This window comes from Lathyrus oleraceus, chromosome 1 (assembly GCF_024323335.1).
Source record: "Lathyrus oleraceus cultivar Zhongwan6 chromosome 1, CAAS_Psat_ZW6_1.0, whole genome shotgun sequence".
Lineage (NCBI taxonomy): Eukaryota > Viridiplantae > Streptophyta > Magnoliopsida > Fabales > Fabaceae > Lathyrus > Lathyrus oleraceus.
The window spans coordinates 388078200-388105706 of record NC_066579.1 but is presented as its reverse complement, the minus strand read 5'-3'; the positions used below and the strand labels follow the sequence as shown (position 1 = coordinate 388105706).

The following is a 27507-nucleotide window of genomic DNA, read 5'->3' as shown; positions in this document are numbered from 1 at the left end:
CTGGATACAATCAAATTCTTATAGCTGAAGGTGATGTCCCCAAGACATCGTTTCGATGCCCTGGAGCTTTAGGGACATACGGATGGGTCGTGATGCCGTTTGGTTTAAAAAACGCAGGAGCGGCCTATCAAAGAGCTATGAATGCCATATTTCATGACTTCATTGAAAATTTTATGCAGGTGTATATTGACGATATCGTGATAAAATTGTCATCACAAGGAGATCACTTGGATCACCTTCGATGCACGTTTGATAGAATGAGAAAATATGGATTGAAAATGAATCCATTAAAATATGCTTTCAGTGTACACGTAGGAGACTTCCTGGGGTTTGTGGTACACAAACGAGGCATCGAGATCAATCAAAACAAGATAAAGGCGATCTTAGACCTCAAAAGCCCGGCGACAAAGAAGCAACTCCAATATTTGTTAGGGAAGATAAAATTCTTAAGATGGTTCATATCAAATCTAAGTGGTAAGACGAAGGTGTTTTTGCCACTGCTCAAAATTAAGAAGGAAAGTGATTTTTACTGGGGACTAGAGCAACAAGAGGCTTTCGACGCCATTAAGGGTTACCTTATAAAGCCTCCCATTTTGTTACCTTCTAGTAGGAGAAAACATATGAGTTTATATATTGTTGCATCAGATACAACTACAGGGAGTATATTGTCCCAAGAGGATATTAATGGTGTCGAGAGACCCATATATTACCTCAGTAAAATGTTAATAGATGCTGGAACTAGGTACAATCTCATCGAGAAACTGTGCCTATGCTTGTACTTTGCCTGTATGAAATTAAAGTAATATATAAAACCATTTGATGTTTATGTTTCGTCTCATTACGATGTTATTAAACATATGTTGTCTAAACTTATTCTGCATAGCCGAATTGGAAAATGGGCACTAGCTTTAATAGAGTTTTCTCTGACATATAAATCTTTAAAGGCCATGAAGGGCCAAATTATGGCAAATTTTGTAGTATATCATGCCATGATCGAACCTTCACTAAACATGGTTGACACAAAAACGTGGTGGCTGTATTTTGATGGGTCAAGCCACAAAGACGAAACGAGAGTCGAGGTGTTGATATTATCCCCACAGGATGGTCTGACAAGATTCAACTGCAAGATCAACGAAAAATGTTCCAACAATGAAGCTGAGTACGAGGCCCTAATAACTGGTCTTCGAATCTTGAAAGAGTTGGGAGCCAGTAGAATCGATTAAAGGGGAGTTTCGAAGTTGGTAATCAAGCAGGTCACACGAGAGTACAAATGCATCAAGGAAATTTTATTGAAGTATTTTGTGACGGAAACACAACTGTTGGAGTACTTTGAGGTTGCCGACATAAAACATGTGCCGAGAAATGAAAAACAAGAAGCCAACGATCTAGCCCAGATCGCTTCCAGGTATAAGATGTCTAATTCAAAATTCCAAGATATTATTGAAGTCCGGGAGAATATGGTGTCAGACACACCGCCACTAAGGGAATATATCCTCGATAGGAATGACAATTGTGATGAAGGATTCGACGAAGAACGTCCTGAAGATTTTGGATTTGAGAATTCCTGGGGACATGGAGTTTTCACTGTCAACAATTCATTACCAACAAACTGTAGAAAACCAATCTTGGAATATTTAGAGAATCTAGTCTGAAGCACCGATAGGAAAATCAAATACAGAGCTTTGAGCTACGTTCTACTAGGAAATGAATTGCTGAAGAAAACACCATAAGGAATATTACTTAAGTGTCTGGGAATACGGAAGCATATCTGGCCATATCTAAGGTACATAGTGGAGCCTGTGGTGCGCACCAGGCATGCCACAAGATGAAATGGTTGTTGTTCCGACAAGGCATTTATTGGCCCAATATGTTGAAGGATTGTATCGAGTTCGCCAAGGGATGCCAGGAATGCCAGATGCATGCAGACGTTCAACATGTGCCAGCGAGTGAGTTGCATGCGATCATCAAGCCATGGCCTTTTAGGGGGTGGGCGTTAGACTTCATTGGAGAGATTCAACCAGCCTCATTGAAGCAACAAAAGTTCATCCTGGTCGAGATAGACTACTTCACTAAGTGGATCGAAGTTGTCCCTCTGGTCAAAGCGGATCAGGAGGCGGTGATTGAATTCGTCCAAAAACATATTATATATCGATTCGACATCCCAGAGACCATTACCACAGATCAGGGTTCGGTGTTCTTGGGACAAAAGGTGCAAGAGTTTACTGTCGAAACGGGTTTTAGGTTAGTTACTTCTACACCTTATTACGCACAAGCGAATGTCCAGATCGAAGCGGCCAACAAAGTGATAATAAGCCTAATTAGAAAACATGTTTCCAAAAAGTCATAGAATTGGCACAAAACTTTGGACCAAATCTTATGGGCCTGTCGAACATCCCCAAATGAGGCAATAAATTCAACGCCTTTTCGACTAACATTTGGGCACGGTGCCATATTACCATTAGAAATTTGTTTTCAGTCCGTCAAAGTACAACGCCAAAATGATCTCCAGTAGGGACAATCTTGGGAGTTGATGTTCGACGAACTGGTCAACTTGGACGAAGAAAGATTGGTTGCGATGGAAACACTGGCACGACAAAAAGAACGTGTGGCCAAAGTATACAACAGAAAGGTAAGAGCAAAAACCTTTACAGTGGATGATTATGTTTGGAAAGTAATCCTGCCTATGGATCGAACAGATCGAACTCTAGGAAAATGGTCTCCAAAATGGGAGGGACCATTTTAGATAATCCGAACATTTACCAACAATGCTTATGAGATCCAAGAACTTGGTATGGATCAAAGGGGTCTGATATTCAATGGGAAATATTTAAAGAAATATAAATCTATGTTACAAGAAGTCCAAATCCAAACATAACGAAATTCATTAATTCATTAAGTGGCCTAAAAGGGCGCTATAAAAATGGTCGATAGACCTTATAGGATGAAAACAAAAGAGATCAGACGGGAAATATAGATTTGAAATCCTCAAAAGACGTTATCTCATGAATAATCCTATTGTCTAGAGAAGCCTTCTTTCCACGCAGTTGTTTGATGTTGGCCTCAATTTTGAGGGCTTTTTCCCCATGGGATATCCCCTTCAGAACCTCGTGGTCGACAACCTCTGGCGCTGGAATCTCCTCATCCGTCTCTAAGGAAGCCTTTTGCGCTTCCACATCAATAATTTTTCTATTCAGTTCAGCTATCTGGGCTTGGTAGTCCGAGATTTGTTGGTCGAATGCTTGTTGTCGACGAAGGCGTTCCTCCATTTTGGTTTCAAATTTGCTGAGTTTCTGCTCACATCTAGTAGAAACCTCAAGTTTAAGAAAATGGCAAACAAAGGGTCAGGGTTATATGTAAGGAAGGTTGTCAGTAAGAAGCATATTGTGCCAAGTTGCCAAAGGAGGAAACTTGACAACTTAGGAAAGTAATTGATACTCACAATTGTCGTAGAGAATACAATGTTAAGATGATGAGTACAAAATGGTTGAGTAAGAGGATTCAGAATTCACTAAAAAACAATCTTAGGATGAAGATAAAAGATATAAAGGAAAAGGCTCAAAGGAAATGAAATGTAAGGATTAATAAGACAAAGGCATATTATATTTATGTTAATTTGTCAAGTTTGTTCAATATGTATTTGGTTTATGTATTTATGGTTTTTAAAGTCTGTTCATTGTATTATGCAAGGTTTGTTATATGGAATGGATGGCATAGATCATAAAATGAGAAAAAAATGGAATGGTTCTTAGGTGTAGTAGGTGCAAGCAGGATGACCATAATAAGTCTAATTGTAAGATGACACCATATACACAACCAGATCATGGAAGTCAGACAAAGGCTAGTGAATAACCAATTCAACAAACTCAACAACTAGATAAGACCAGTCAGACTAGGGATAGTTATGCAATTAGGCAAGTCATGTTTATCATCAATCTCAAACAAATCAAAGGAGGCCAAAGAAGTTAAGTATTAGGAAGACATCATCATCAGGTGTCATATAGGGTCCAACAACCAGGCTAAGTGCATTAAAAAATGCAGTTGGTATATATATAATTCAAAATTGAAACCAACATTATCAATTAAAACTGGTACAACTAAATCTAGTACAACTAAAATTGGTATAATTCATATATCAATGGTACATAATTCAAGTAAACCAACATTCAGCTAAATCTTTCAACTAAACCAAAATTCAACTAAATTTGATATGTCATGAATTGTTAACCTAGTAAAATTAAAACATCTTGGTTATTTAAATAGTGAAAACAACCTAAAACGTAAGCTTCCGATTTTTTTTTCACTTCATCATGTTCTTCATAGCATTTTTTAGTTTAAGATTTGTGAGCCTTAATTTCTCAACCTCCATTTTTACTTTCTCATTTTCTTTTGTTAACTTTTTCAGTCTACTTTTTTTCTTAATCATGAATTGATCCTTTTCATTTTCAGCTTCTTCATAGAACTAGTCAAAGAAGTCACAACCAACCTGATTATATCCCTATATAGATTAAGAAACCAACAAACAATGTCATAAGTAGAAGATTCACAAGAACTTATCCCAAAAATTTTATACGAACACTATTTACCATTACAGCTCACCTTAAAATATGGACAATTCCAGAAAAGTTTTCTATAGTTGCTAATTGTTCTTGCCCTGCGACGAACAATAATGTCTCCACAACGACAACAAGGTTTTCATCGCAGATTAAAACTATTGTAAAATTGCGAATCAATACTTTGAGAACTCTCTGTTTTCCCTAACAATGATGAACAACGCCCATAACTCATGCTTATGGAATCCACATTTTTTATTTAGGTTTTGTTTCGGGAAATTTGGATGGAAATCAATAGAATTAGACCCTTTTTTGAATACCAGTGAATGCGCAGTAAAGAAGGTCGTGAAGAAGAAATACCATTCCAAATGCCACAGATGCAACATTTGACACGCCACAGATGCAACATTTGACACCATTGACGGAAAGGACTGATATGAAGTTATTTAAGTAAAAAATAATCAAATTGATCTTTTAAAAAAAATAAAAGACAAAAATAAACACCAAAGTATATATAAGGGACAAAAATGTTATTTAACCTTTTATTTTCAATGTGACAAAGTATATTATCATGAAAACATATAAGCAAGCATCATTTACTTTATTTTTATATATTAACAAAATTTTCAAAAATACGTAATGATTAAATTCATAACCACCTTCTTGATGGAGTTGCTTTTGCTTATTATATATATTTTTGCTTATTATATATGACACTTGCACCTCCAAGAATTTGTTTGTTTGACAATTACTCCAAATTGTGTATTTATGTTAAAATATTAACTTATTAGCAAGTGAATTTAAATAAATAATTAACTAAAACATGCATCACTAACAATGTATAGTATTATTCTTCTAACAGTACTAGGTATCAGATTCAATGCATCCTTCCAAGATATCACAATCAAATTCCTATGTTTGATCACTTCATACATAAACGACAAGAATCACTATATGTATATGCCACATATCACACTCAACAAAAATTATTAGTAATATCATTAACATATTACCAAACTATTATTTATGCACAAAAAGTTAACACAACACGATATAAAATACATTTCCATTGGTCTCATTACACCAGCTTCTTGTACGTAATGTGTTCAAATTTATCCCGTGTTTGGCATGAAAATTAGTGGACAAAAACTGTTTCAGTAAATATGAACAAAACACAGTTTGAAAAACCTTACATACTTTTATTTATGAATAATAATCATATTCACAACTACAAAAAGCCGCACCTAAATGATTTATAATTTTAATCATTCCACATCCAAGACAGAAACAAAGACAACACCATACTAAAATCGCAAACCACATAGTTTATACAGTTCACAAAACTTTAAACATAAACATAGTAAATAAACAAGATAATAATAATAATAATAATAATAATGAACCACCCAAAGGTGTTCCATTTGTGCAATAGTTTTTCATTGTTAATAACTCCCTAGTTAAAAATCAGGTTATGGATGGGGTCAATCATTTCTTCAAAGGTCCATGCGTCCAAGAAATTGTTGTCCCATTCAGCAGGCATAGTGAATGGCGCAGGCGCGGGTACAGGCTCAGGCTGAGGTTGGGGCACAACTTGAGCCTGAGTATGGGCCTGAACCTGAGAAAAGTCATTCTCCAAACCTAGGATCCATTCAAGATCAGACATTTTCTTTTTGATTTCCATCTCCTGATCAATCTCAGACCCAGCAGACTCAGAGCTAGCCTGCTGAGAACTGACTTGATCAGAACTATAGCTAACACACCGCTTCTTCATTGGAGGAGCGGTGACAGCTTTAGCAGCATAACCAACCGGAGCATCTGGGAAATTCAGCTTAGCCTTGTCTCCGCGGATTCTCTTCGCGGCAGCATCATAAGCTCTGGCGGCCTCTTCAGCCGTCGAGAAAGTACCGAGCCAGACACGGACACCTTGCTGTGGGTCCCTTATTTCTGCAGCCCATTTCCCCCATGGCCTCTGCCTGATTCCTCTGTAAACATTCTTACGGGTTCTTTTCCCTCCGGTGCTTTTCTTACCTTTCTCTACAGTCACCACGCTTTGTTTCTTCTCTGCAGTGTCACATGCAACCACTGCCACATACAAAAAAAACACAGAACTCTATTACATTAAGAATCACGTGACACCTCAAAAAATATATATTTTTTTTTTTACCACTATAAATAAATAAAAATTATTATATATTCTCCTCTTCTTGATGTGTGTGGAGGTGGTTGGTGTCGATGACTCAATACTAGCTAATATTTTCGAAGCATCTTTAGTTACATCGCATATGTTAGGATCATTGTATTTGATCGATGATATCAAAAAAAGTATTTTATTTTTTTAGTATAAAATTAAAAAAAATAACTTTTCTTTAACTTTTGTTTTTAAATAACATTGGAAAACGTGACCTGAACAAAATTGACGTCTCTGTTAATTTTTTTTTACGTAAAAAAAGGTAAATTCTTGAACCTTCCTTAAAAACTGTTCTAGAAACAGCACATCATTCATGCATCTAGTACATGTAGTACCAAACACCCAAAAGCCAAATTTTATGGACATAGCAAGATACATCTACAAAGAAATAAAATTTTCTATATAAATAAATAAAGTGACGTCATATATATAATAAAATAAATTAAATTAAATTACATTTTTTTTTATTAAAAAATATATTTTATTGCAACAATTTTTTTATATTTTTGAAGTAAATAAAATTAAATTCAAAAAAATCATGAACAAGTTAAAAAATAAGCATACCCATGATAAAAAAAAAATCGGATAGGAAGAACATAGAAGAAGTGATAGTAGTAGTTGGTACCTCTTTTGGGTGAGAAAATTTGCGGAAAGTGAAGGGGAGGTAAATCTTTGGAAGTGGGGGTGTTAGTAACAGCACCGAGACCAAGTAGATCAACAGAAGGATCAAGCTCAAACCAGAGGTCACGGTCACGCTTGACACCAATGAAATCTGAGATGATAGCACCACCACACATTCTTGCAGCTTCTTAGATAGAAAAACAGAAGAAAAATATTTGTGAAATGATGTGAGAGAAAGAAAGAGAGAGATAGAGACAGAGAGAGAAAGAGAGAGTAGAGTGTATCTATCTATATGTGTATTTATATAGAGGGTTCAAGGTGGTTGGCCCCACTTTAAAGATTCTGAATCATAAAGGGTTGATTTATGATCAAACGGTGGTGAGTGAGAGGTTGCTTACGTGGCGGGTTGGTGTTGGGTTAAGGTTAAAGACGGTGTTTGAGAGTGGTTTTGTTTTTGTTTTTGTTTTGTGGTTTTTTTCTTAAGGATGTGTTTGGTTTTGAAATGTAACGCTGATGAAAATGATGACAAATATTAATGGCACAGAGATAGAGAAAAGAATTTTAATTCACTGCTTTTTACGCGTTTATGCTGTAAAGATGATATTAATTGTTTGATCTTGATCGTACGCTTCGTATTAAACAGTTTTAATATTTTAAATATAACACTTTTTAAATAAGAACCGTCTGATCATGTCTGATCTTGATCAGACAGTATCGTATACTTAGATGCGTGAATACGAGTTATTTTTACTACAGCAAAGCTAAATCCCAGAAAAAAGTCCCACGCTGGGAGTGTGGTGTGGTTTGTGGGGTCACTTGTTTTTATTTTTATTTTAAATTGAATAAATGAAATAAGTTTGGACCGCAATTATGAAAATATATTTTTAATTAATTAATTTTGTATTTATAGAATTACTTTTTTATCCTTCAAAAGTAGAACATAAACACTTCTAGAATTACTTTTTGTATTGATTTGAGCCATAATTAACAAACTTTTGGTCTTTGAATTATTCTTTTTTGTTGGCAAAAAAGTTCATGAGTTATTTTTCTAGCTTTTTCTTATAAAAGAAAATGAAAGTTGTTGTGAAATAAAATAATTAAAAATATTTAAAAAGGAAAATGAAAAGTTAAAAAGAAAAATTGAAAAAAAATTAAAGGTTGGTTTATTAAAGCGAGTGAATAAAGAATTAGAATATAAGACAAAATTTCATTTAATCGACATCAGGAAAATAATATATAAGTTAAAATATTGATATTTTATTATAGTTTTGTTTGATTTGTAGAATGTAAAATTATTTTATTCGTGAAATTGCCTGAATATTAATAGGTATACGAATGAATGTCATATATTTTTGTATTTTTCCCCACAAAAATATAATATTTCGGTCTGATTTATAAGTAAAAGAGATAAGTTGTACGTTTATTAGAAAATATACTTAAGTGCATTTAAATTTTTTGATTTTATGTAAGAGAGATAATACAATTACTAGTATACCTTCAATTAAATTATTTTTTAGTAATAATAAAGTAATTAATATAAGAATACTTTTGGAATCTATTTTACAGTAAAAATAGGGGAATATGATTAGTGTGAGTAAGCATAGCGTGAAATGTATCTTTGTTTGTTGTTATGATAAGTTATTTTATTAGTTGTAGTTTTCATGTTTATTGCACACCAAACCTCATGTTAGATAATCAGATTCAAAATCATTTATCTAACAAACGTGAAATATGTGAGATTCACATGTTTCTTACACATCATTTGATAAATAAAGAATATATAAATGTGAAATGCATGAATCATTTAAAAAAATATTCAAATTTGAAAATGAGTGAAAAATAAATAATTTAAAATTATATACTTTTATAGTTATTTATAATAGGAGAAAAAAAAGAAAATAATATTAAAACTTTTCTTAACTTTAACTTAACAGTGCAGAAAACAAAAATATATTTATTTATAAATAATATAAATTTCTTAATTATTAAAAATCTAACATATCTGAGAATGATATCATTCCAAAATTCTCTTGAACAAAAAAGTTGGTAAAATTTTACTTTGTCTTTATAGATCTTTAGAGTATTAAGTAACCAATAATTAAAATATTTTTTTTTACTCATTATATCTCATTAATAAGTGACTCCTTTGACTGACTTACACATATTAAGAAAAATATAAATAAATTAAAAGGAATAATATTTTTATTAAATTATTATTATTAACATCTATGGATAAAAAATTCCCTTTTTAAATATCGATGTATTTTTCCCCTCATGAGATATGAATATTTTTGTATTAATATTTGAAATTTATTAATAATAAACATTGTTATTGTTATTTTGGTCAAGTTGTCGTTATTGTTTAAATAAAGTTATATTTAATTATAAAAAAATAATTAGGTGAGTGAGATATTTTAAATACATATGTTAATTAAATTAAATGAATGTAGATTATTGATTCAATGTTTCTGATAATATTTATTTTTATATTTATATATACAAGTAAAATTTTGTGAATATTTATAAATTAATAATTTAAAAAAAAAATAATAATAATGAGAATATTTATCAATTTTTGATTTTAAATAATTTGTTTTTAAAATAATTATAAAACACAAGATGTGTCTGAGAAAGAATACACGTTTAAGTATAAGATAATCCCACCAAATTATGATGACTAAACAACAAAGTCATCAACTAAAGTACTAAAAACGAGTTTCGTTCTACAATCAGAATTAGGTACATTTTGACCGTAAAAAATCTTGAATTAGTAATGTTGATCTCTGATACGGCGGTGTGGGGTCGACTGGCAATGTTAGCATTCCAATGTCCAAGGTAGTTCGAAATTTAAGATGAGTATAATAAAATTTGGAGATCAAAAAGTGTACCTTGAATGTCATTAGTAAATGTTTTTTATACGTAGGGTCGTTTGGAGTGGGTTGGGCTTTGTCTTGCTAGGCCTTTGGCCAACCCAAAATAGTTGCCTCAAGGATTAGAGACGATGATTTGTTGGGGAAGTCTTATAAGCCATGGCCGACTTCCAAGAATGATGTCATTTGCTTTGGGTTAGAAGTGGAAGAGCCTTGGACGAGTTGCAAAAGTAGTGGAAAACTGTCGTACCTCGGAAAACGAAAACACGACTTAGCAAAGCGCAATCGCACGCTCGCGGGATGGACTGAACAGAGTCGCCATCGAACTTTATTTATTCCTAAAAAGGAAAGGGGAAATATCGATAAAACCCAAGAAAGAACGACAATGATATTGGTCATCGCAACCAAATCAGGGTTCATAAGTCGACTACACAAGGGGAAGGTATTAGCACCCCTCACGTTCGTTGTACTCAATGGGAACCATTATGTTAGTTGTGTGCGTTATGTCATACAGTGAACTGACTTTGTGTGTTTTTGCTTTGGAAAGCAAATGTCGCGGTTAGCAAGAGTCGCCACCGACTTTTCTTTTATCCAATAAGGAAAGGTGGAAAAGAACAGGAAAGACCTTAATTAGATTTTGGGTTCGGGAGGTACATTATACAAAGGGAAGGTGTTAGCACCCTTTGTATCCATGGTTATCCATGGGCTCTTAATTGCTTGATCACTTATGTTTTTCTTGTCTGAAAAAGTGTGTGAGAGCTGTTTAGAAAATGTTTTGAAAAGAGAGTTTAACTTTGTAATGATTCTTGTACGAATGTATACAAAGTATTTATCTCGTTTAATTTTGAAAGCTGTTTAGAAAAATATAACTTGACAATGATTCTAGTACGAATGTATGCCAAGTGGTGATTTTCTAATAGAGGTTTTGAAAAGTGTGAGGTGTGAAAAGTAGTTTAAGCTGTGAGCAAGCATTTAGGAGTTATACCTACCCCAGGTCTTTATGGGCATTTCCTATCCTTATGAGGGTAAAACTGTCCTTACTATTGAGAAGTAAGTTGTCTTATCCCTTTGGATGTAAAAGGGTCATCGTAGGGTCATCAATTGGTCATTGAAGGCAACATTTGTAAGGATACCTTAGCATTCGAAGGGACGATCATCATTTAACCGTAGGCTACAACGAAGGGTCATCGAGGGACAAAATCGTATATTCGCAGGCAACATCCGAGGGACAATGATTTATTTTATAGGGACATGATGATTTAATCGAAGGGTCTTTGCTAAGTGTATCCCCACATTCGCGGGACATGACCGTAATACCGTAATATCGTGAGGCAACAAAGAGAGGTCCAAGATCACATATTCAAAGGCAATATTTTATAATCAATTAGTTAGTTGTAATCAATTAGGTAATTAGGTCCACGTTATAATCAATTAGGTAATTAGGGTGAATCTCCACAAGGGTATCCCACAAATAAAGTGGAGTACCTAGCAAGCTACTTTCTCCGGGAGTATGTAAACCCTTACAAAATTCAGCAAACAGGTCAGAATACCAAATCAAGGTGCGGTCAAGAGTTGCACCCAACAAAAGGCATCACAACAGAACTAGTGTTTAGTGAATAATGTATGATTACAATAAAACATGTCAGATAAGCAAAAATCAGAACGAAAAAATCAGCGACTGTCACGTTCGCTCTTGCCTCGCCTAGCGACGGCTTAGCGAATGCTCGCTACATGCTCGCTTAGCGATGTGCTAGCGAGCGGCTGCAGGTTCTGGTTTTAATAACAGTACAATTCCAGAAAGCTCCAAACCCTATGGCATCCATTACAGAAATTACATGGTTAAACGTCCAAGATATTCATACATACTTAAATTCACATGCAAAAACTTAAGATATTTTTATAAATTCAATCATAATGCCGCATGCAAGTTAAGAACATAAAGCGGTAATAGTAATGCAAACCTGTTTGCAATTGAATTGCAACCTTGAATTGGCAAGTCACTCTTAGGGTTGGCGTCGGATTGAGTTGGGCGGAGATAACCTTGGTGCAGATGAGTTTCCTTCAGGGTTTCCTTTAGGGTTGCTCTGAATTCTCTGGGTTAGCCTCCAGGGTTTGCTGTGCCTTCTCTCTGTCTCCCATTTTCGTTCCCCTTTTCGTCCTCCCTTCTTCTGACTGAGGTCTTGGTATTTATAGTGATTTTTCGTGACCTAATGGGCTCAGAATGAAGCCCAGAATTTTCTGGTATTCGCAAGCTTCGCTAGGCGAGTGGCGTAGCGAAGGGTTCGCTAGGCGAAGGAGTTGCTCGCCTAGCGAGCATGCCAGTTTGGGTCATTTTCTGGATTTGGCCATCTGTGAGTTGGGTCTTTGTTCCTTTAAGGTCAATGCCTTGGAAAATGAGTTGGAGTGCCTTAAAAAATGTCTTGCAAAATTAACGGGTAAATTTTGGGGTATGACAGCTGCCCCTGTTCAATATTCTTAAACCGAGAGAGTTAGAATGGTATGTACGCCATTCGTGGTCTGGAGGTGGAAGATTATTGAACACTTAGAATGCCCCAAAAATTTGCACTTGTTAATTAAAAGTTAGTCTTGATGGAGATGGGCTTAAAGATGCCACCCAGGAAGTTTGATGATGAGAGCTTCAGAGTGCGTCGTACATTAGACCATATCTGAAGGCATGGGTGTCATACTGAGTCGTACGTTAGACCGTGCAATGAGTCATCCACTGGGGTGAGCTGGACCTGATGAGATAAGGATCAGAATGGGTCATGCGCTGCTGGGGATAAAGGATCAGAATGGATCATACGCTGGATCGTATCTGAATTGCGGAATGAGCCGTCCGTTAGGCTGTATCTGGAGAGGTAAGGATCAGAGCGGATCGTACGCTAGATCGTATCTGAGTAGCAGACTGAGTCGTCCATTAGGCGGGTGACTTCACTGGGGATGAAAGATCAGAATGGATCATACATTAGATCGTATCTGAGTTGCAGAATAAGTCGTCCGTTAGGCTGTTTCTGATGACGAAAGGGGTAGTCATACGCTAGACTACACTTCAGAATGTACCGTACGCTAGGTAGCATCTGAGGGGATGAACATCCAAATGGGTCGTACGCTAGACCGTCTCTGAGCAGCAGGATGAGCCGTCCGTTAGGCTGTTTCTGATGACGAAAGGGGTAGTCATACGCTAGACTACACTTCAGAATGTATCGTACGTTAGGCTATATCTGATAATATTTGTATACGTTGTATTTTCCATAAATATCTGGGGTGGGCTTAAAGATGCCACCATTAGGAGGATATCCGAGTGTTTGTCAGAATGAATGTTCACATGGATTATATCCGAAAGATGTATTTGAATCTTGAATGTAATCGATAAAGATGTCCGTCTGAATGGATCTTTATTTTGACTGTATCAGGAGGATAATTAACCTGAAAAAAGTTAGCCTCATGCCATGTCATGATGCATGAGATGTTTTATGCTTATGCGAACTAAATGCGATCAATGTATGCGTGTGTATGCTGTGAAATGATGTAATGAATGAATTATGCATGAGGAGTTTTTTCCAAGGGAAAATAAATCCCAATATTCTGGTTGGAGATATTTGTATTGATGACCCTTTCTTAGCTGGGGATACTTGATTTCTGTCTGATGGTAGGAATATTCAATAGAGCCTGACTGGGGACGAAAGAGATAACCAGTCTGTCTGGTGATGCCAACCTCTTCTGGGAAATAGCTGGTTTTTGTTAGGGAATAGAATTAGCAACCGGATTCATTGGAATGCATGGTTAGACCTTTCCCTCGATCCTGAAGTCTTTTAGTAATTGCTATTTCCGTTTTATGCATGTATTTTGATAAACATCGATCATATTCAAATGCATATATCAATTCAGATTAAATCAATGGACGTTTATGCAAGCAAAACAGAGAAAGTAAAACAAAGCATCTTTTTGGAAATGAAATTGTATTGATTTTAAAAGAGGGCCTATAAACAGGCAATTTTGTGTACAAGGAGACATAAATCCTAGTAAGAGGAAATTGCCAAGAAAACGAAGAGAAAGCTATGCAGAAAAAGTCCTATTGATTTTAATTCCACTACTGCCATTATGTCTTCAAGCCTCTCATCTCCTGTTGTCGGATAGAAGTGATTGGCTTGTTCAGTCCCTTTGACTTGGGTGAAGCTGACCGAGAACGGGACATAGTCATACACTTTAATCCCTAATTTTTGCCTGGACCGCCTTTTCAGGTTTTCAGTCCACCAGGATACCCTTTTTTGCCCAAGCCGCCTTTTTAGGTTTTCGACTTGCCGGGTGTACATGTTTATCCCTAATTTTTGCCCGAACCCTTTTGGTTCGCCGGGATGCCCTTACTTTTGCCTAGGTATGTCGACCTAGCGGGTCTCTTTTATGCGTAGTATTTTTTAACTATGTCTGCGTTCACGGGATGTGGGAAGTCTTCGCCATCCATCGTAGCAAGTATCATGGCTCCACCCGAGAATACCTTCTTAACTACAAATGGCCCTTCGTATGTGGGAGTCCATTTGCCCCTGGGATCACTTTGTGGTAGAATGATACGCTTGATTACCAATTCGCCGATTTGATACACCTGTCTCTTGACCCTTTTGTTAAATGCCTGGGTCATGCGCTTTTGATATATCTGCCCATGACAAACAGTCGCAAGTCTCTTTTCATCGATCCAATTTATCTGATCGAGTCGAGTTTGAATCCATTCATCCTCGTCTAAACATGTCTCTTTCATGATTCTTAGAGAGGGAATCTGAACTTCCACCGGTAAGACGGCTTCCATTCCGTAGACTAAAGAGAAAGGAGTTGCCCCTGTCGAAGTGCGTACTGAAGTGCGATAACCATGAAGAGCAAATGGTAACATCTCATGCCAGTCTTTGTACGTTACTGTCATCTTTTGTATGATCTTCTTGATATTCTTATTAGCAGCCTCCACGACGCCGTTCATCTTTGGCCGGTACGGAGAAGAGTTATGGTGTTTTATTTTGAACTGCGTGCAGAGTTCAGTAATCATTTTGTTGTTCAAATTGGAGAGAGCAGGTTTTCCAAATGTATATTTGATAAGATCCATCTTAGAAATCAATAAAGTGGTATGATTCAACATATATTGTCTTAGTCGGCGAGCAGCCCAAGCCAAAGCACAACAAGCTTTCTCGAGCTGTGAGTATCTTATTTCACAGCCGGTACCTTTTGCTAAGGTAGTATATTGCATGCTCTTTTCGACCAGACTCGTCATGTTGCCCCAACACACCCCATTGAATTTTCTAACACGGTCAAATACATGATTAGAGGTCTTCCTTCAACTGGTGGCATCAGAATTGGAGGTTCTTGGAGATACTTCTTGATTTTGTCAAAAGCTTCTTGACATTCATCATTCCATATTATCTCTTGATTTTTCCTCAGTAATGTTCTTGTCTACTTCAGTACCTAGATTCACAGTTTCAATTGATTATTCCTGCGGCTGTATGGTCTTTCCTTCTTGCAGTAACAGTCTGGCAAGTTCTCAGGTACTTCACAAACTTCCTCACTTCCATCCTCGGCTTGGTAGATCGGATTTTCAAAGTCATAATGCACAGTAGCAGAATTATTACCAACAGGATCCATAGTGGATACGGATCGGCAAATTGTTACGTGAGTATGTGCAAGAAAACATAGCTTATTTGAAAGATGACAGGAAAGATAAAGAGCGCAATATTTGAATGCAAAAAGGTCCATTGATTTATTGAATATGAATATGCTTATAAAAATGACAAAACCTTTAACAAAATTTAATACATTAAAATAAGCAATAACAATTACTCCTGACTAAAGGAAATCAGGATAGTGTCTTCAGCCTTCCAATTATTGAGTCCGTCACCAATTGTTAGGAAAATCCAACTATCCAAGTCACAATCGTTATCACCATCTTCCACAGTATTGACAGTCTCGTCATGGTTAGGCAGAGGGGCAGTGATGTCATTAGGAGTCTCTGGAGGATCAGAGGTAGCCGCCTGTATCTTTCCACTTCGAATGCCGCGTTCCACATGCTCACCTGTTAATATAAGTTCAGTGAAACCCGATGAGGAACTTCTCAATAGATGGCTGTAGAATGGGCCAGTCAGTGTGCTCATGAACATGTCCACTAATTCTCGATCAGTCATGGGGGGTTTGACTCTGCCAGCCAAATCTCTCCATTTTTGAGCATATTCTTTGAAGCTTTCTTTAGAGCCCATAGTCATATTCTGCAACTGTAGCCGAGTAGGCGCTAATTCAGAATTATACTGGTAATGCTTGTAGAAAGTTGTCGCTAAATCAGTCCAGGTGTGGATGTTAGAGCTCTCGAGCTGATAGTACCATTCTAACTGTGTGCCAGACAGACTCTCTTGGAAGAAATGGATCCATAGTTTCCTATCAGTGGTATACGGCTGAATCTTTCTCACATAAGCTCTCAGATGCATCTGAGGATAAGATGCCCCGTCGTATATAGTGAAAGTGGGGATCTTGAATTTGCGAGGAATGACCACATCAGAGACCAGACCCAAGCCTTCGAAATCCAGACCGGGCACCTTCTGACCCTCCATAGCTAGCATGCGTTCTTCCAGCAACTTATACTTATCATCTTTTGGAGAGTACTGTTTATTTTCATAATCTTCATCGTCGTCCTCATGGTCGAAAGGATCAGCATTCTCATCTTCCGAATCATTTTCTGTCCCCTCTTCTCGATCCTTCGAAATCCTAATCTTGACTCCTGCAGCCTGTCCTTTGAGCCTTCTTCCCGGGTTGATGTAACTCACAGGTTTCTTGTCTTTCTTTTTCTCGAGCAAGAGAGCCTTCAGTTCCTCCTGCCCCTTGGATAAGTTCAAGATCATCTCCTGGAATTGAGCATTCTGAGCCTGGAGATCTTTGACAGTTTGTTCGAGGTCCATTTTTCTGTTTGCAATAGGAAGATCGTGAGAACATTGATCCCTTTAGAGTACTTGTTATGCAATGTTATGTTATGCTATGCAATGTATGAAATGTTTTCAATGTTTGAAGTCCTTGAAATGGTTAGTACAATGCCATCATGTTATGATGTTATGATGTTATGATGTTATGATGTTATGATGTTATGATGTTATGTAAATAACAAGTAACAAGCATAAACAAGTCACACAACAATCATTCCTAAGTTTTAGGGCTTGCACGAGTTCCATAGGTAAGTACCCTCCCAAGGATCTCAAATCATTGACTTTCCTTTAAGTCCACTTCAGTGCAACACCAAGTGGTTGACCAAAGCTTCCCTAAAGTCCAATCTCAAAGAGTGTAGTATCGAGTCTCAACCAACCCCAGTCGGAACCGAAGTCAGTTATCTCACTACTTTCTAATGGCTAGGATGAGTCAATTAGGGTTCTAAAGGTCTGGTTAATGCTTTGATGACACCACACGGAAGCCAAATTTTTCCTCAAGTAAACATGAGGAACATTAGGACATCCAAAGTGTCACATTAACCGTAGCCATCATTTTGACCATTCCAGTATACGCCGGATAGTCGCGATGATCTTTTGCTACTTACCTAAGGTACACTAGATCCGGGTGTAGGATCTTTCACTCAAGCATAAAATACCCAAGCAATCCCTTAAAAGTAAATCAGACAATTTGAATAAGTGATCTTGTTTTTTAAGGTAACCTCTCTTTTCAAATATCCCCAGCAGAGTCGCCAGTTCTGTCATACTGTGAACTGACTTTGTGTGTTTTTGCTTTGGAAAGCAAATGTCGCGGTTAGCAAGAGTCGCCACCGACTTTTCTTTTATCCAATAAGGAAAGGTGGAAAAGAACAGGAAAGACCTTAATTAGATTTTGGGTTCGGGAGGTACATTATACAAAGGGCAGGTGTTAGCACCCTTTGTATCCATGGTTATCCATGGGCTCTTAATTGCTTGATCACTTATGTTTTTCTTGTCTGAAAAAGTGTGTGAGAGCTGTTTAGAAAATGTTTTGAAAAGAGAGTTTAACTTTGTAATGATTCTTATACGAATGTATACAAAGTAATTATCTCGTTTAATTTTGAAAGCTGTTTAGAAAAATATAACTTGACAATGATTCTAGTACGAATGTATGCCAAGTGGTGATTTTCTAATAGAGGTTTTGAAAAGTGTGAGGTGTGAAAAGTAGTTTAAGCTGTGAGCAAGCATTTAGGAGTTATACCTACCCCAGGTCTTTATGGGCATTTCCTATCCTTATGAGGGTAAAACTGTCCTTACTATTGAGAAGTAAGTTGTCTTATCCCTTTGGATGTAAAAGGGTCATCGTAGGGTCATCAATTGGTCATTGAAGGCAACATTTGTAAGGATACCTTAGCATTCGAAGGGACGATCATCATTTAACCGTAGGCTACAACGAAGGGTCATCGAGGGATAAAATCGTATATTCGCAGGCAACATCCGAGGGACAATGATTTATTTTATAGGGACATGATGATTTAATCGAAGGGTCTTTGCTAAGTGTATCCCCACATTCGCGGGACATGACCGTAATACCGTAATATCGCGAGGCAACAAAGAGAGGTCCAAGATCACATATTCAAAGACAATATTTTATAATCAATTAGTTAGTTGTAATCAATTAGGTAATTAGGTCCACGTTATAATCAATTAGGTAATTAGGGTGAATCTCCACAAGGGTATCCTACAAATAAAGTGGAGTACCTAGCAAGCTACTTTCTCCGGGAGTATGTAAACCCTTACAAAATTCAGCAAACAGGTCAGAATACCAAATCAAGGTGCGGTCAAGAGTTGCACCCAACAAAAGGCATCACAACAGAACTAGTGTTTAGTGAATAATGTATGATTACAATAAAACATGTCAGATAAGCAAAAATCAGAACGAAAAAATCAGCGACTGTCACGTTCGCTCCTGCCTCGCCTAGCGACGGCTTAGTGAATGCTCGCTACATGCTCGCTTAGCGATGTGCTAGCGAGCGGCTGCGGGTTCTGGTTTTAATAACAGTACAATTCCAGAAAGCTCCAAATCCTATGGCATCCATTACAGAAATTACATGGTTAAACGTCCAAGATATTCATACATACTTAAATTCACATGCAAAACTTAAGATATTTTTATAAATTCAATCATAATGCCGCATGCAAGTTAAGAACATAAAGCGGTAATAGTAATGCAAACCTGTTTGCAATTGAATTGCAACCTTGAATTGGCAAGTCATTCTTAGGGTTGGCGCCGGATTGAGTTGGGCGGAGATAACCTTGGTGCAGATGAGTTTCCTTCAGGGTTTCCTTTAGGGTTGCTCTGAATTCTCTGGGTTAGCCTCCAGGGTTTGTTGTGCCTTCTCTCTGTCTCCCGTTTTCGTTCCCCTTTTCGTCCTCCCTTCTTCTGACTGAGGTCTTGGTATTTATAGTGATTTTTCGTGACCTAATGGGCTCAGAATGAAGCCCAGAATTTTCTGGTATTCGCAAGCTTCGCTAGGCGAGTGGCGTAGCGAAGGGTTCGCTAGGCGAAGGAGTTGCTCGCCTAGCGAGCATGCCAGTTTGGGTCATTTTCTAGATTTGGCCATCTGTGAGCTGGGTCTTTGTTCCTTTAAGGTCAATGCCTTGGAAAATGAGTTGGAGTGCCTTAAAAAATGTCTTGCAAAATTAATGGGCAAATTTTGGGGTATGACACGTTAGTGTTAACTTAGAAATATTAGACTTCTCGAGTTAATAAAAGGGAAAGAAGAATAGGAAAGAGAAAATATTCTTGGATTTTTTATTAATGTGTCTGACAAGATTTAGAAATCCTGCTCTTAAGTATCTCTGGGTACAATAGAGAACTCAAGGCTTACGTAGATCTGGGTAGAAATGTTTGTTTGATGATCGATTTTAGAAAAATTTACTTTGTGTCAATCGACAGAAATATTGTTGAAATACCCAAAACAAGTGGAGAATGGGACGTTTGCATCACGACTAAATGGATTTACAAATCAATATTCGTGGGCAACGTCGCAAGCTTACTCACACATTCAAGTGGACGAAACATTGTTTTGTATCGTCAATACAAAGTACATTTTGTTTGACAAAAAGGTTTGAGGCTTAATCACACGGCGACGAGAAAAGAGTTTGGTTGGTTTGGATGTGTCTTGAATAATGGCGAGAACTTGGATGGGCAAGATACCCATCTCGAATCCTAGTCTTAGGAGTGTGTGGTATCCACCACGTTTTATTTTCATCTTATTTCCAAAAGTGTTTGATATTTTTAGGTGTTTTTGATATTTGATTGAGAAAAGGTTTGAAGGAACGTATTGATAGTTTTGAATGACGGCGAGAGCTTAGATGGGCGAGATATACATCTCGAATATTAGTCTCAGGAGCTCGTGGTATCCACCCCGTTCCGTTTTCATCTTATTGAAAAGTTTTGAATAAGCATTAAGTATTTTTGAGTTTTATTGTGAAAATGGCTTGTCGTTGGATCAAGCATTTGATAATCGATTGCAAAAGAGTTTGAATGAAATGGATTGCAAGATTGGAATGGATAGACATGAATTGAGTTTGAAATGGATTGAATTGTTATTGGGGAAAATACTCGACGTTTGATCAAGATTTTATTTTTGATCTTTTGTAAGAAAGGGTTGGTTTTATTCTTGTGTTATAACTAGTTAAACAACCAAGCAAACAAAGAAATAAAGCGGTAAAAATTATTACACGTCATAGGAATGGGGGTACATTTTGTTGAATGAAGATACAAGATAATGAAACGATTAAATCAATCCCAATCAAACAATAATAAATGAGTGTAAATGCAGAAGAATGATCTCATTATAAGAAGGCCCAAAAGTAAGCCATGTGAAGAAAATAGCAACACACGAGTTATATTTACAAAACATTCAATAATTAAATTGAAAGAAGTGAAATTGAAGTGTGCACGGATTAAAATCGGGATATGAGGATGAGAATCAAAGTCACATAATGCAAAGACGTGCAAGTCAAAATGAAATTGAGAAGTGTAAGCAAAACCCTAGATAATATGCTCAAAGACGATTTGTGCATATTGACAACAATGGAAATGCCGTATACGATGGGTCAAAATGCGAAGAAATACCATCAATGTATCGATAAAATAATCGGTGGAATAACGACATGGGAAGTGTCAAATCCAAGTATTAAAATTCAATGTTTAACAATGAAAATATTCAAAGAAATAAGGCAAAAGTCCAACAAGTATCGCATGGTTTTAAACATTCGCAGGGTGTTTTTACAATGGCTGTAATCGGGGTAAAATAAGTGGAAAAAAATTGAATTGTAAAGATAATATCCCAAATAAGAAGTAGGCATCACACAAAATTAAAAAGAAAAACATTAGGATGGCTAAACAAATGTGAAAGAAAACAAAAAATAAGGGTGAAAAAAGGATGGAAACATGAAAAAATGGAGAAAATATGAGGAAAAGTGGCAATAAGGGTTTGAACCCAATATGTGCAAATATATATATATATATATATATATATATATATATATATATATATATATATATATATATATATATATATATATATATATATATATATATATATATATATAAGTGCTTTAAAAAATGAAAAGAACAAAATATATGAGAAAAATGCAGAAATAGGGGCACGCCTTGTTAGAACTTGGGACATAATGGTTGGGAGACCAAGGTCTCAACCACTTAACCATGCCCTATTAGTTGTCATAACATGGAAAGCATTAATATATAATATATGAAATAACTTAAAATTAAAAAAACAAAATGAAAGAACAAACAACAGCAGTAGTATATTATACACACATGTTCATCTTCTTCTTTAAGCTATGAAAACGAAGAAATCACAACAACAAAAAAACCTCAAACCAACTCCATTAAAACGAAATTCACAAAAACAAAAATGATAAGCATGAATCTCATGAATCCACACATTAACAAAATATCCAAATATAAAGAAATAAACTTAAACAAACCAAACCGGAAACGAAGACGTACGTAAAAATTACGGAAATGGAAGCGAACGGTTTGTGTGGTGTTCTTGTGGAGATGAACTGTGAAGAGTGTTGCAATGGTAGTTGTGAAGGAATATTTTAATGGTGCATCCGCAGTTGTTTTTGGTTCTCCAGATTGGTGGTGGATGGTGTTTGTGAAGGGGATGTGGAAAGATGTTTTGGACTGAGGGATGTTGGTGTAAGCCCTAGAGGCTAATACTTTTGGCACTTGTATCGAATTATTTATTAATAATAAAAGAATTTTTTTATTATGTTTGTTTAATAAAGTTCCTAGAATAGCTAGTCCGTTTAATGTATCAAGTGTGACTTAATCATGAGATCTCATTAAACATAAAGACACTATTCTTAAAGTATCCGTAGTCGAGCTTTGTTGTAAAGTGGGATAACATTAAAGCATTAAGACTATTATGTATATAGACTGATGATCGTATCTCATGGATCATGGATAAGGAGTTATCAAGTCTTAAACATAAGTATGAATATTAGGAGTAATATTTATACTGGATTGACCAACTATGAGAATACTATATAGAATGTTATGCAACGTGTCACAAGTTATTCTCATGGTGATAATGGTGTATACCACCCTTCGACCTGAAACCACTATGGACCCTAGATGTAGAGTCGAGTGCTTTATTGATGATCAAACATTGTCCGTAACTAGATGACCATAAAGACAGTTGATGGGTACTCCACGAAGCATGCTGAGGGACATGAGTGATCTAAATGGAATTTGCCCATCCTGCGTAACATGATAAATGTCTAAGGGCCCAATATTGAACTGAACAAGGATGACATGGTATATGCCTTGTGTTCAATATAGACATAAGGGTAAAAGGGTAATTATACACATAATTATTATCACAAAAGGATTTGTCAAATCACATGACATTTTTGTGTCTTGGGTAGCAGTGATGTGTTGCTAGATACCGCTCACTGTTTATTATGTTAAATACGTGATTTAATATAATTACCAATGTCGCGAAAACCTACAGGGTCACACACAAAAGGACGGATTGATGAGATATAGAGTAAATAAGGAACACTGTAAGGTACGGTGCACTTAAGTGAATTGTAGAACATGGTAAGGTACGGTGCACTTAAGTAGGATACAAAATATGGTAAACGTACCACGCACTTAAGTGATTTTATTATATCATAAGATATGTGCCACATACACTTAAGTGGGCTTTTTAGCTTGCAACCCACACAAGTGGTTCTATAAATAGAACTCTTGTGCAGAAGCATTTGACTAGATGAAATTTCGTTTCTCTCTCTCTCTCTCTCTCTCACACACACACACACACACACACTCACACACACACACACACACACACACACACACACACACTCAAAGCCTTCATTCATAGCAGCTAGCACTGAGATTGAAGGAATTCGTTCGTGTGGATTGAGTAGAGGTGTTGTCACCATTCAACGTTTGTGATCACTCCTTAGATCTGCATCAAAGGTTTCAATCGCCACAAGAGGTAACAATTTCTATCACTGATCATGCCCATTTGTAAGGATCACTAAAGGAGGAAATTTTAATTTCCGTTGCATTTTGGATCGCTATTCTCCTTCAAGGGAGTGTGTAGCGCGAAGATGAGGGAGGAAATGAAGGTGTTGTGGTTGTTGTTGGGTTATAGAGTGAAGGAGGGAGTATGGTTTTGGTGAGCAGTAGCTATTATGAGGGAAAAAGAGAGTTTTTGAGTTGTGTGTGGAGTAACAGGTTTTTTTTTATTAAGGGAGAGAGAAGAAGGAAAAATGATTTTAAGGAAAACTCAAGAGTGAGAGACTGTTAGTGTGTGTGTGTGTGTGTGTGTGGTTTTTTCATGTGGTATCCGCGTGGGATGTTTTTGAGTGGAATTTTTGGTGTCGTTTTTCAATTGAACAATTGTCCTCATTTATTGGAGGAAAAAAAAGGTTACCACCTTGACAATACAAAACAATTCCCACCGTAACAAATGGAAATGAAGGAAACGTCTATTTTTTTTTTCTTTTTCTTGGTCATGAACGTGTGGCCTGCTCCAAGTGGAGGGAGAAATATATTTCCAATTTCTTTGACAAAATTAATTAATAAGTAAGATTTTCAAAAATTAAATAAAAACAAATGGCACGACAAACATTCAAAACAAAAACATGATTAATTCTAAAAAAGCTTCCTGATTATTTTGACTAAAAAAAGGAAATAAACGGATCAAAAATGAACAAAAATCGGGCGCAAAAACGCCCGAAAAATTAAAACAACTGCACCACAATAATCAGTGAGAACTATACCTCTCAAAAATATACAGGTTTTTGTCAAATTTTAAAATGGAAAATGCTTGGTTAAAACACTCAGACAAATCAAAATGCGATCTAAAAGTTAGCCAAAAAATAAATCGAGCACACCAGGTTAAACTACGCGAAACGTATATTAACAAAACTGATGTCTGCAAGCTTGATTGGATTTTTTTGCCCGCTGATTTGATGCACATTTGACAATTGATTCAACTGGTTTACCTGTAGATTCGAAAATTTATTTCGACTGACATTTTAGGCATTATGCGGTATGGAATGCATGTTATAATATGCAGAGATGCAATAACTATGATGAATGTATTGAATCGACAATTCAGGGTTAAAATCAGGGTGTGACAGTTACCCATATTTAAGTATCTTCAATCAGAGAATATGAAGCAGGACACTCTTCATATAATCATAGTGGGAGATGATTAAATACTAAGAAGATCCAAAATTTTACCCTGAAATGCAAATGATATGAAATGATATGCATGGATGCAGGACTCTCTTTTTTATTTGGATTTTGATTTGCTAGGGATATGATGAACCCTAACAAGATATTTTATGCAAGACAGGCAGATCTGTGGGGAATGATGGACACAAAGTATTAGTGGCCCATAGGAAGCAACAACAATGAGGATAGGAACTTGTTGGGGATAACAATCATGCCGGAGAAATAAACACATATTATGGAGTATTCAAAGTGAAAGTTGACAACTGACACCTTAGAATACAAAAGACTTCAAAAGTTGGATACTTCTGACATGAAATACATCATATACAAAGATCTGGAGCTTTCTAACAAGAAAAGCATCCAATCAAACAAAAATGGTGATCCCTAACCAGGAATGCAAATAAGACAACAATTATGAGCTCTCTCGCAATAAAAGCATCCACACAAAGAAACATGGTGATTCTTCATAAAGAAATCCACTCAAAACAAAACTCATGAGTTTTCTGATAAGAAAACATCCAACCAATGATTTTGGGGATTCATAAAAATGAACCAAATGTCACAATGTTCTAGAGTTTTCTTATAAGAAACGCCCAAATAATTAGGTGGATCCCTAACAAGGAATACAAAATCAGGACAAAGTCTGAGAGCTTTCTTACAAGAAAGTCATCTACACAACAGACAACATGGAGATTCTTCATAAAGAAAATGTCCAAGATAAAACTCATAAGTTTTCTGACAAGAAAAACATCCACGTAAAAGGCTATGATGATTATTTACAAAGAAAATAATCAAGACAAAAGTCTGAGTCTTCTAACAAGAAAGACATCCACAATTCTGGGAAATCCTTAGAATAAAGAGTCATACATGACTTTCTAGGAAACATCAATGAAAACATGGTATAATAATCTCTATATGTGCCAACAACAGTTAGACTTTGACCGTAAGCATTGGTTACAACCAGCTTCAAATGGATTGGTGCCAATTACATTTGGACTTCAGGGGTACCAATAACCATTAAACTTTAACAAATGTTGGTGACAACCAGACTTAAGATGCCAATTACTATTGTTTTTTTAAAAAACAGAATGCCAGTTACAATTGGGCTTAACAGGTGATGGCAATAACAATTGGACTTGCACACAATACAAGTAACAACTAGACTTAAGATACCAATTAGAATTGGATTTTAAACAAAGTGCCAATTACAACTGGACTTGAAAGCATACCAGTGACAACTGGATTTTAAAAGCTAAGTGTCAGTTACAACTAGACTTAATAGGTAATACCAATAACAATTGGACTTGCAAACAATGCTGGTGATAACCAGACTTAAAGTATCAATTACAATTGGATTTGAAATAGAATGCCAGCTACAACTGAACTTAGGATACCAATTACAATTGGATTATGTAGAGGATTCCAGTAACAACTAGACCTTACAAAAGATGCTGGTAACAACCAGACTTTAAAGAGATACCAGTTACAACTGGATTTGAAAGACATATGCTGATAACAATCAGACTCAACAAATGATGCCAATGACAGTTGGACTTAGGGCACCAATTACAATTGGATTTCAAAATAATGTGCCAATAACAATTGGACTTCAAAAGTAAAGATGGTAAGAACCAGGCTTGGAAAATGCTGCCAGTGACAACTGGATTTTGGATGCCAATGACAATTGGACTTAGAAAATAAGGTACCAGTTACAACTAGATTTAAAAGATGCATGTTGGTAACAACCAAACTTTGGTTATCAATAAAAATTGGAGTTTGACCAACAAGATCCAGTGACAACTGGACTTTAAACAGTGCCAATAACAATTGGACTTTGAATACCAATAACAATTGGATGACAAACAATGAGTGCCAATAACAATTTAACTTTGAAACAATACCAGTGGCAACCGAAACTCAAGGATATACCAATAACAATTGGATTTTGAAATCAACACCAATGATAACTGGACTTGGGGGTCAAGGGATAACAATCAACAACGAGACTTGAGATAATGAAAATGAGCACCGAGTACACTTCGGGCTATGCATAATTGGATATTTCTTCTATGCATGATATATGAATGATCATGATATGCAAATGCTGATACTATACAGACTGAGAGTTTATATAGGCTTTAAAGAGGTTCTGAATCCTCAACATTGGCAACTCAACCAAAGGGAAATGGTAGATGCATCAAAGGAGGATCTATCAAGCTTGACAATTACAACTGGCCAAGGGATCCTTTTGGAGGATTGATGAACTATGCTCCATGGAGATTTCTATTGATTATCTAGGAGAAGTCTTGCAACTTGAGACTTGCGGGGAAAAACAAAAAAATTTATGTTCAATATTTTCACATGTCAAAGCAAATTGTGTTTCTAAATATGTTGAAAATTGTTTTTAAGCTCAAAAATTCATTATTAACAAATAAATGACATTTTGCATAACAAATAAAATCAGAGAAAACAACAAATGATAGCAATTGATTGGGAAACTTGTATTTATTCAAGAATGGCAGCACACAAATGGTGTAGCTCCATGGAATGTTAGAAATTT

The 27507-nt window shown here is 36.2% G+C and overlaps 1 protein-coding gene across 1 annotated transcript; it reads right to left on the bottom strand.

Annotated features, from left to right (window-relative positions):
* Window positions 1–5728: 5728 nt before the first annotated feature.
* LOC127073438 (ethylene-responsive transcription factor RAP2-3) lies at window positions 5729–7831 on the bottom strand. The gene is made up of 2 exons (XM_051014588.1): window positions 7364–7831; window positions 5729–6632 (listed from the first exon to the last, which is right to left on the bottom strand). The coding sequence occupies exons 1-2, from the start codon at window positions 7533–7535 to the stop codon at window positions 6004–6006; spliced, it is 801 nt and encodes a 266-aa protein (XP_050870545.1). The 5' UTR covers window positions 7536–7831; the 3' UTR covers window positions 5729–6003.
* Between the last annotated feature and the right edge of the window lie 19676 nt (window positions 7832–27507).

Excerpts from the sequence above, each read along its gene's own strand:
- LOC127073438 (XM_051014588.1), bottom strand. The coding sequence starts at position 7,535 with ATGTGTGGTGGTGCTATCATCTCAGATTTCATTGGTGTCAAGCGTGAC. Across the intron at positions 6,633-7,363 it reads AATTTTCTCACCCAAAAGAG|TGGTTGCATGTGACACTGCA; the intron begins GTACCAACTACT and ends TGTATGTGGCAG.